Raw genomic sequence first — 12,159 nt, 5'->3', positions numbered from 1 at the left:
ATTACAATACAGATTAAGGAATCATTTCCGTCGCAATACAAAGTGTTGATATATCAGAAATGAGAATTTGCAGAACGTGAAATCCATACAAATGTCCGATTTTCGAAATGTTTCTCAACATAACTTTTCTCTCTCTCTCTCTCTCTCTCTCCATGGAATGGACGCAGGATAGACGTCTGAATGCTTCTTTAATTGACAACCTTTTGGTGATGTGCATACGACAAACTATAGACTGAAATAAAACTTTATTAAATTTAAAAAAAAATTAAATTATGTTTATATACATATGTGTATGTGCTGTGCTTTATTCGAGAAAGAAGTTTATTCATTACTGAAATACCAGTTTTCAATTCCGAGAATACTAAATACTTAGTAATGCAGAACTCTCTAAATATCTCAGTTTTAGCACATTTATGGCAAGTGAATAAAGCATTTCAAAGAAGCCACAAACGTTTTTTTCCCATCCATTTTATCGGCCATTCGTGATCTACAGCTGGATAAAATTTTACAAAGCCTGCAATCTGCTGTAATTATATGGATTTTCCAATGAATTTTTCAATCGTCGAAGTGAAAAAAAAAAAAAATATATTTTGCTCAAGACGAAGAATTTCAATGTTTATGTGTGTGTTTTATTGATTTGCTGCTTGAGACAGTGAAGAAGAGAAAAAACCATAATTTCCGTTCACTCTATCTGTGCAGAAAATGCGACGCGAACGAAAAGTAGCAAAAATTGCGTTCGAATTCGTACTTGAAATATTTTAGCGCATTTTTATATATAAATATAAATAATTTAATCATGAAGGTGGCCAGAGCCAGGTGACCAGCCACATCACCTTTTTCGCTCATTTGTGAATCGGTGCGCGTCGAGTGCCGAAATCCGTCTCTCGGTTGATGCAAAACAACATATATATAGTTTTTGGTTGGTGTGTCTCTCCTGGCCGAGTACGTGAAAGCAATAAAAATAATAAAGTGATATGAATTTAAGCGGCTTCAAGGGTTTTGCAGTGTACAAATTTATCGGTGTTCGTTTGATGCGCGATAGACTTGGTGCACAAACCAACATACCATTGGGTAGTACACGTTTATGTACAGCACTTAATGCTTAATCGTTAGGCTATGGCTTCTTCACGAATTTTATTACAAACATTTTCGACGATCTTTTTCAATATGTGCGAAGAGATAGAGGAATGTGTAAGTGTACGTACACAAAAACTGCTTCACTTAATGTGATTTTTTTTTCTTCTTCTTCTCCGTTTCACTATCAGCAGCAGCACCAAATTTATTCGTTAGACACATACAACAGCTTCGTTTTGGCGAAAAACGAGTATAGGCCCAAACAAATACGTATATGTATACAAACAAATAAATTTTGAAATAGTGACTTTTATGAGGGTTACCAATTATACACTAGTAAAATGCGTTTCGTTTCGCTTTCATTCAAAAGAAAAATGTGGATGTTTGTGTGTACTGCTGTTGCGTTCTCTCTTTTCTTCACATTGGCATTTCTAATTTATTTAGTTGATGGTTTGAATGTTTAAATCGGCCACCATCATCGGCACATTACAATGACGCTCTCGTTTCAATGTCATTTTCATTCGATTGTGTTTCTATATATATATATATATTTTGGTTCGTGTTTATTCATTTCTCTAGATACAACATCTCCTGGACAGTTGATTCGCACACGCCCATCGATGAGTTCAAATTGTTTTACCGAAGGTTACCACAAGGACATGATATTGATAACAGCATAGATCAGCAACAACCATTGCAACATCACAGCAATCTACCGCATCGCAATTATAATATGCACTGGTCACGAAGTGGAACTGAATGGCGTGATGTTGTATTACCATCGGTACCACTATCTCATCATTATACACAAGGCATGAGCTACTTGATAAAGAATTTGGATCAAGACCAACAATACGAGGCTCGCGTACAATCACGGTACGATTTTTTCTTCTTACTTTTTTTTTCAACTTACTTTCATCCATTTCAATTTCATATTAAAATTGCAAACGGCGTTTGTTTATGTATACATTTAATATAAAATCTATTGTTTTTCGTTTCTTTTATACAGGAATCGTTATGGCTGGAGCGATATGTCGGAAAGCTTCACATTTAGTACAACGATGAACGGTAAGTGTCGTAGATAATCGAACATTGTTGTTCCAATTGGTTCGTTGAGTTTTTGTTGTGTTGTACATTTTGATTTGTAACATGCGTTATTTGTATGTATTGATGTCTGTAAAAGCATTAGTGTATATGTTAATCCACGAATTGTTAGACATTTCATCCAATAAATTTATAAAGAAGAAGATGAAGTAATTGTAAGGTCATCGGCGATTTGACTTCGATTGAACTTGTCCATTTTCAAGTTAGCCCATCGTCACTTGAAGGAAAATCGATTGACTATATTAAACGAGTCCGTCAACGGAATTAAAGTAGCAATAAAAATCACGGTTAATAGAACTGCATACCGCTATCATCAAAAACTCCCTTTGTCTAGGCAGTCAATACCCGTTACTTAACAATGGCTTCAAATCATAATAGGATATTGTGACAAATGTGAAACAATTTCGATTGTGTCGCCGTTTTATTTTCAACATGACTGCCCCTTAACTCTCATTCCCATCAATTTTCTTTTCGATTTTTCCATTCGTTGATTTTTTCGTAGTTTTTATTTCTTCTTCAGCAAATTTTCGTGATTGTTTTTGCTGTCGTGTTTTTCGAACTTTCGTTCGACAAAAGATTTATAATTTATGAATGGCATTGTGAGGTTTGATCTTTTTCCGTTGCTCGCCCAGAATTATGTTTATTGGTCTGGTGCGTTTCGTAGACATATTTTAAGAGTCAAACATCGAACTAAGCTGTTTTCATTCTCGATTGACCTAGGTTTTGGTTTAGTGTATTATATGTCTAGTGGAACGTCGATCGAATGATAGTTTATTTTATGCGAATTGATTTTCATCTTTGTATAATCAATATGATAATATCATCGGCCTAAATACGTCAAAAGTAATACAGAACTCAAAATGAAAACGAAAAAAAAGAGAGCAGAAAATGTATTAGATGTATGATTTGAATGTACTAAACATCCATGCTGTAACATCAGTGACATTATATCACCATATTTTTTTTGGTTTTATTCATAGCCACACCTAGTATGAGTTAATGCACCTCATCTTAACAGACACAATAGACTCCTACCTTCCATAGAATTTTGTTGAAGCGAAAATCATATAGAGTTTTGCATTAATTTGATTTTTTATATTGTTTCGTTTCGTTTAATATCATTCATGAATTCCTCATCAATATCATTTTAAATTGTACTAACTTTACACATAATTTGCTTGCATTGTCTTGCAGATGGCTTTTCTGATATCAGTTTCTTCCAGAATCCTCAGTCAGGTTAGTTTTAGTTTTAAGCGCGTCCATTTTCGCATATGGGTGTGCCGTGTGAAAGAAGTAGAGTTATCTGTAGAGAAAAAAAAAGAGCATGTTCACATTCATTTGAGTTACATTGAATTTGCTGGGCTTTCAAAAATAAGTTATTCATTAGACTCTGGTGTGTATGATTCGGTGTGAAAAGCACATCTATCTAAATTTTCAATTGTTTAGTATATGAATTCTTTTTCACATTCCATCAAAATGTACAAAATCAACACGAATGGAAACGCATGTTTAAATTTCGTTCTTGACTTTTGTGAATTCGTTAATTTTCTTGATTTTTGTTCGAACACATATCGCCATTTAGCATTAAAATGACAACACGATGAAATTATTGTTCGAACATTTCTGATGCATCTCATTTTATTTTGCATGTTATGATTTCACATTTTATTTTGCATCTATCCATTCAATCAGTATGAATGAAATGAAAGGTAAAAAAATAGGCATATATCTACGTATTTCTGAAGAAGAATTATGCTTTGACTACCGAATGATGAATAATTTTCTCAAAAATAATAATAACCACCGTTGAATATTTGATGTTTTGCTATTATTTTCCATATTTTAAAACAAATACCATTATTATCATGTCTATCAATTCGTATTTTATATTTTTCAGATAATGATTTGCGAGGAATTGCCGTCACGTACTATGGTACTAATTCACAATCGATCAACACAAATACTGTACCACTCATTTTACCCATAGCTATGTTTATATTAAAAATTTTCGTATAAGTAAATACTTATGAAAGCACACACAACAACAACAACAAATAAAATCAAGCACACGTGAAACACGTTCACTATGAATTCAGTTTTTTTATACGTTTGAGACAAAGGTGAAATAAACTAAAGAAAAAATGAAATAAATAATCAAGAAAATGTAGCAGGAAATGAGGAGCAAAAAAAAAATCGTCACACAGCTACACATACAGACATACAAAACCGAAAGAGACAAACAAAAAAAATCATTTACAAAAAAACTTCAGTACTCACATACACAATCACACAGACACACACACACACGTTGTATTATTAAGGAGATATTGTAAGCTGATCGTTAGTAATTAAAAATGGATTTAATCTAAGTGGATATACATGTAAGGATTAATTAGAATTAAAGAACATTGAAATGAACAAGTAGGAAGTAATGGAACATATATATGATTGCAAAAGAGGAACATTTATTTCATATATTTCACGGAAATAGTTGAAGGGAACTTATAACTCACCGGCACCTCCAGATTAAACATGAATAAGAAATAGGATATATTTCCAATTTTTTATGTAAATAATATAATGCATTCAATCATTCAACAACAACCACAACAACAAACAGCAAAAAAAAATAATTCCTTCGTAAAATTCACTTGAGCCAAATTAATTTGTGAAATGAGATGAAAGCACCAAACCATTTATAAATATACATATATATTATTTACTCAATCTAAATCGATTTTCAAGATGAATTCATTTTTCACCGTATCCCATACAAAAGCATACAAAAATCTTAAACGTATATGATATCCACAAATCAGTTACCTTCAATGAATTGATTCAATCTTCACTTATAATTCAAATAAAAAAAAAATAATTGAAAATTGCTTAAGCATAATATTTAGCTAAAAAGATGATGAAAATAAAAAAAAAATAAAACGATTAGTTACGTCGAATGATTTTAATGCAAGAAAGAAAAAAACAATCCCTTCGTGTCCTTGAACACACTCACAAACACCGTGTATACATGCTCTTAAGAGTTATTTATTTCTATTTAAAATACCATGAATGAACGTAATGTCTCAACAAACAACAAAACAAACAAATAAATATGTTCTTAAATTTCCTTAAGTATATTATTGCCGGTCGATGGCCGAATGGTCGTCGCCGTCTATTGTCGGTTTAATATTAATAAATATGATGTGAATCGTTATAAGATTAGAGAAACGAACGATCCAATCAGTTCATTGAATTTACAACCAATGTTTAAATCAAACACTTAACAAAACCAAAATATATTTGCACCGCTCATTTTAATCTTCATAGAGCTGCCGTCAATCGGACAGGAACACTTTCAATCAATACAGAAAAAAAACAAACAAAAAAACATTTAATTGAATCAATGTCGAAATGAAGAAAATGCAAAAAAAAACAAGACGGAGAAAAACGCGACATTTCATTGTGTCCACTTTCCGTATTCTCTTTATGGAAATCGTTTCATTTAAATATTCATTAAATGTTTCCCCAATAGGCTGCAACACAATGATAATGAAAAAAGATTAGCATGTAATATGTGTACGATTTATTGCTAAACATAATAGATATGTATACATTTATTAAAATTTAAAATCGTACATCAAATACACACATACGCATTCATTCATCAACAAATATCGCCCCCCCCCATTTCCGCACACCACCTGGGACAAATCGAAAATCAAATGGCAATTTCCGAATTACGTTCATCGGTTTGGTCAAAGTCACATTTCATTGAAAAAATGAACAAATGTCTCTATGTTTATTATTCGTGTTAGTGTTTCCAAGCTATATTATAACCGAAAACCATCATAGAGCTTAATATGATTATATTGAAATCAGGCGAAAAGATAGATGTCGGATGTGTGTAACATTCATGTATTATTATGCACCAACTAAAAAAAATATGTTTAGATTTTTAAAAAAAACAAGTTTTTACCTCGATCGATATGAGTTTAACCATTTCTTTGAATAAAAAAAAACCCCGAACTGGATTAGATGAAATGCAAATTCTGACACATATTCTATTCTTTACCATTTAACAGCGTGATTTGACATAATCCATTCATTTTCACTGATATATGTTAACGATTAAGATGAAATACAACCACAACCACTCTAGTTCTTTTTTATAAATCACCAACAGTCATTATGCAAAACCAAACAAAAAAAAATCACAAAAAAATTCTCTTGAACTTTCCATTTGAACACAGATATTGCATGCAAACATAAATCCAATCGATCATTTATAAGAAAAACAAAAAAAAAAAAACGAATGAATTTAAACGATAAAAGAATGATGAGAAAAAACGAGCGCGAAAAAAAACGTAACATAGTCTAAACTCAAATGATATTATAGAGCATTTTTGAAAACCAAATATATTTTAAATGTTATCTCACTTACAATCAAATAAATGTATAATCGCGTATGTGTTTATTCATAATAAATTTAATGCAAACAACAAATATACAACAAGACACCCCTTAACAATTTAAGGAAAAATCTAACACACGATGCAATGGTAATTAAATGAAAAAAAAAAAGTGCAAACTTTACATTTTGAATTGAACAAACCGAATGGACCGATATACTAACTATTATAGGCGTTGTACTAACAAATAAACTGAATGGCGCCTGTGCAATGTATAAAATTAGCAATCGATTCTAAAATTCTATTCTTTCCAAAGCACCGAAGTAATAATGATCATGACATTTTCAAAAAGCCATTTCAACATATATACGTCGTTGTTTTTGTTGGTCTCCGTTTCCCATTTAATATAGTTTACGTTTTCATCGAACAATTGAAGAAAAAAAGAAGTTCTTTGGCGAATCTTTTAAAAATGTGAATCATTCATCAACTATGGAATGTAATTCGAAAAGATTGTATCCACGCGCAACTTTTCCAATCTTTTAAGATTGTGTATTCAGAAAGTTTTCATGATGGAACGCAAAGATTTTCGCCGTTTTTTTTTTTTTTTTTTCATTTGTCGAAATACAAGCGTATTCAACTCATTATTAAGTTACAATTAACAAAAAAATAGAAAACTTGAGAACTTACACTGAAGCGACAGTTTTTACGTATGAAAAATTCACACAACCACAGACCATACAAATGTCAGACGACAAAAATGCCATTTATTTTCTCTCCTGCCATTTAAAGTAATATCTTAATCGACACTGCCATCCAAATATTTTACTAAAATAACAACAACAACAACATTTCTTTCTATGCAATATTATTACTGTCACACAATTAGCAAAAGAAAGCAACATTTACATGATTATCGATTTCTTTTTATCCGCATCAATAACAATGTAGTACCAAATGATGTTTTTATGAGGCACCATTTTCAAGTAAGACAGCATTGGGATCGAAAAAAAAAGTCGACAAAATTAGTTCAAGTGGTATTTAAGTCATGATGGTTGTTAACACAATTCAAATCGATGGAAAAATTGATTTGTGCATTGGAAAGACCGTTTACAATGATGAAATAGAAATGGGATGATTGACGCACGAAAAATGGTTCATCATACGATATAATATGAATTTAAAAAAAAACGTAGCAACCACAACAACAAAAACATTGCAAGATCGAGCATCGATTGAAAACCAACATCAACAACAAAAATGAAATAAAGAAAAAAAAACATTGAACAAATTGTTATTCTGATCGTATGAACTTATAATAATTTAGCACAAAATGTCAGTTTTATTTTGTACGCAAAAACTAAAAGTTTCGTAAACAAATCGACATTGAGGAGAAGAGAAAAAAATATGTTGATTTCAAGAAGCAGCATTTTTCGTGACATAGTTGGGTCGGTAATCTGACTACTTCATTTGAAAAATTTGTTAGATTTTGCACAAAAACTTATCTCTCCAATTTTTGTATTTTTCATTTAATTTTCTTTAAAATAAACTACATTCAAATCAGCGACATTTTTTCTAGTGATAATCGTACAAAATGTAGCTCATTTATGTGCACTAATTTACATTTCTATGAATAAAAGAATAAATTAAACTAAAAAAATAATATAATATGATACATAATATAGTGAAATTTGCGCGAATTGTCCAACTAAAATAAAGAGAGAAAATGTAGCAAAAACATGAGCAGAAAAGATGGTACAATAGCGCCAATATATGTATTTAGCGATTAAATGAAAACACACAATTTCAACAACAACAAAAAAAAACAGAGAGTAAACCATTGAAAATAACAGCAACATGTAATTGAATTAATTGTAAAGCAAATTAATGGCCATGGAATTTTCAAATTTGGCATTATTTCGATAGCCGACAATCTTTAACTTCTCACATTTGAAAATTCGTTTAATCGAAGTACCGTAAGAATACCAAAAAAAAAAAAAAAATTTAAAAGCAAAAAAACACACACACACATACACGTTTAAACCATTTAATGCTTTATTTTTAATGTATTTATGTACTGCTTGGATATTATTACCATAACGATAATTAATATTATGAAACAGACAAAAAAAAATAAAAGAAAACAATTTAACATTAAAATGATGAAACAAAATCAACCGGAAATATAAAGATTCAATAGAAATCCGATGAAATGTTAAAATGTAATATGACAGAATTGTGTAAAGAACATGAACATTGAACAACAACAGTAACAGCAACAACAAAAAACCATATAAAAATTATATACAACTATAAATGTAAGTTCATATTTGATGAGACCCAAATATATTTTAACGAGAAGTAAAATAATTTGCCGTTTTTTTCATTTTTTTCCTCTTCATTTCAATTTTTTATTATAATTCCGGATCCTGGTTGTAAATGAAATAGTTGAGAATTATGTTTTCGGAGCAGCTTTCAAACGGACCTCAATGATAAGGGTCAAAGCAATGCGATGCTCTCTCTCTTCCTTTCGCTCTTTCGAAAACACACAAAAATGTGCGCATAAAGGCAAATCAAGTGTATGAAATTTGTTCTATGAGCATTGAGCAACATTTACTAATAGGATTTGCTTTTTATGACCAAGCGCAACATTCTTTTTTTTTCGCCTTCTTTGTTTCTTTAAATATTCAATAATGCAAACGAAAAACTCTCCACTGCATCGTTGAAAATCAGTGGGTCAACTATGAGCAATGACAATAGCGACATATGTTTTCATTTATAAAAAAAAAATGAAGAGAGAAAAATACAAGGAAATAAGTTGAAAAAATATGATGAAGGAGAGCACACAGAACAGAGTGAAAAGTAAAAAAAGAAACACTGAAAAGAAGAAGACATCGAATGAAAACGGTAAAAGTTTAAATGATACTTTGCCCAGCGGAACCATGCCAATGGAATAAATTCGATGAATTTCATCTTCTTTTTCATCAACGTTCATGACTTTAGTCGTTATTATTCTCTCTTTTTTTCTGCTTGCTTGCTTTATTCTTCCACTGCAGCACAACGTGCAGATCACCAAATGCGAGCATGAGCGAGAGCAAACTAACGGCGCCAAAGTGTAAGAGAAATGGAAAACAGGAGCACACGAGATAGAGATAGTAAGCAACTTACTTGGCTTTTCAGTCTTTTTGTATGTTGCTAAAGAAAAACTCTCATTAGCATTTATATTACGTTTCATATAGAACGAAGATTACAGCACGAGAAAAATATTTAAAAAAAATTCGCTTCACGGAAAATATGAATAGAACAAAAAAAAAACTGAAACATAATAATAATACCGCAAAAATGTCTCGCATGATGTGAAAGCAAAGCAGACTATTTGTTCTCTTGTCTATATACTCGAACGTCATACACATACACATACACATACTGAATGGTAAAATTTAATATTTGGTCATTATTATGATATTTTTTATAATGCATTCGTCCTTTTTTAATTTATTAAATAAAATGTGAGGATAAGCTTGTATTAGCCTCATTCACGAATGTAACCGGTAAATGAAGTTTTCAAACTTATTGATTTGCTTTAGACATTGAACTCATAGAATAGAGATGAAGCAAAAAAAAAAAAATACAATTACAGAGTACCCCGTACAAGCGCTGATGCTATTTGCTATGGTAAGTCTCCTCTTTCGGAGTTTATTGCAATTAAATTTTAGCCGAAAGCTGGCAAGTATAGTCGTGTACATTATTGAGTGGTAGATGGAGAGAGAAAGCTACTGCCGAAAGGTAAGCATGAAATAAATTCATTCTATTAAGTGCAATGAAAATCAGTGTCAAATGCACTTTGCTGTGCTGGCTAATTGAGAAATTTAGTTTCAAGATACCTTATACACTGGTACTTAGAGGAGATGAAGAGTTGACGTGGCGAACGAAGAGATTTTTATAACATTTTTATTTGCCATAAGTGTATTCGATAGTTCCACCTCTCCATTCCTCCCTCCTTAACATTCCTCCTCTAATGAAGAGAATTTGGCGATTCATGCTCAGAGCTTGCCATATAACTGAAAAGCTTATTCGAAAGTTATTTAATTTAAGCCAAAATTTACTGTTCACGAATACAGGTGAATGAACAACATTTTTAATGCGCTTTTCAAACAATCCATTTTTTTTCGGGATGTTAAAATATGCATGATTTAAAAAAGGTTTTCATTTTCGATAAAACCATATACATTATTGAGCCATGGTCAATGCAATTTCTGTCATTCAAATAACTCAACAAAGTCTTCACATATGTGCAAATATTGGCGAACGAGAAAACACAAAGCCATACACATCGAAATCTCATATCAATTCGGAAAATAAGTTATTAATCGCTTGAATAAAATATGCCATTGGTATGCTATTGATGCCCGAATATATCAACGAATAAAATGAATGAAAAATAAATATTTCCATGCGAAATAACCTCGAGAAAGGGGCAAGTAGAAAAAAAGTACAATGGATTGGCCTTTTGTTGTCACAAACAAATGCCAATGTGTTTCGCCACATCAAAAATAAATTCAATTAAGCGCATCATCCAGAATGAAATTGCACATATAGATACACAGAGTAGATGTACAGATTCATTTCACCGAACGATTTTAATGTGGCCGAATTGGTTTTGACCGAAATTTACGTCAAACGATTGAAATATTCACAAGCCATCATCAACAAGTCAAAACTCGATTGCTTGATGTATCATTAAGCTTTAAAATCGTTTTCGGTTTGTTTGTAGCACGCACAACTCAAGCAAGGTATCAGCTACCAGATTAAAACCTATTTTTTTCGGATTCCTAAGCCCAATCTGCAAAAACAATAGAGAATTTGGCTCGAAAATCCTTAGCAAATCGAAAGATTTTTCTCTTCGCCAAAAGCTCTAGCAAATCGGAAGACATTCTGCCACCAAATTAAATTGAAAAACTAAAATAAGATCTTCACTTTTGAATTGATGAAATTTTTTCTCAATTTTTAAAGGAGTAATTTCACAGTCCGATCTTCTTTCACCACCCGGATCCGACCCTTCGGACTCCTGGTCAGAAGATATGCTGTGCGTTAGAAATATTTTTTCAATTCCACTTGTTTATACATCAAGCATTACTTCCAAGTACATTGTATGGCAGTGTATTGTTGAATATTGAATCATGTTCTCGATACTTTTTAAATTTCAATCTCAATATGTGTTTTTATATTGATTCTGCATGTTACACTTTTGCCACATTATAAGTGCAGAATAAAGCCGTTTTTTATATATTTTTTAATAATTTCGTAAAATTTCCACGAAAAACCATTTACACGATTCAATATTTCAAACGAAACCATAATGAATAAAAGCGAATTAATATAAGCTGATTCGCGAAACACGTGTTATGTACTTAAGCCATGTGCAATATTTTTGCGATAGTAATATATAATATATTTAAATATTACTATATTTTATATAGTTGCGAACATAATATGACGTTTTTCCATCTTTCATTTGATACAAATTAGGCTTGTTGCGAGTTGTGCTGGCTCATCTGATTGACGAGCACAAATCGTT

At 31.4% G+C, this 12,159-nt stretch overlaps 1 protein-coding gene across 2 annotated transcripts in view; it reads left to right on the top strand.

The window, feature by feature from the left end:
- LOC116346806 (limbic system-associated membrane protein) overlaps positions 1–8,951 on the top strand; it is a 323,959-nt gene extending 315,008 nt beyond the window's left edge. Inside the window, exons 11-14 of one of the 2 annotated variants that reach the window (XM_031777027.1) lie at positions 1,654–1,950; positions 2,084–2,142; positions 3,373–3,414; positions 4,076–8,951. In XM_031777027.1, coding sequence (XP_031632887.1) covers positions 1,654–1,950; positions 2,084–2,142; positions 3,373–3,414; positions 4,076–4,194 — 517 coding nt within the window. In that variant the 3' untranslated portion in view covers positions 4,195–8,951. The remainder of the gene's footprint in view (positions 1–1,653; positions 1,951–2,083; positions 2,143–3,372; positions 3,415–4,075) is intronic. The other variant, XM_031777028.1, reaches the window with a different exon arrangement.
- The last annotated feature ends 3,208 nt before the right edge of the window (positions 8,952–12,159 follow it).

The sequence above is a fragment of the Contarinia nasturtii genome, unplaced genomic scaffold (genome assembly GCF_009176525.2).
Source record: "Contarinia nasturtii isolate CC-2019 unplaced genomic scaffold, AAFC_CNas_1.1 Cnas_scaffold_1699, whole genome shotgun sequence".
Taxonomy (NCBI): Eukaryota; Metazoa; Arthropoda; class Insecta; order Diptera; family Cecidomyiidae; genus Contarinia; species Contarinia nasturtii.
This window is presented reverse-complemented; position numbering and strand designations above follow the sequence as displayed.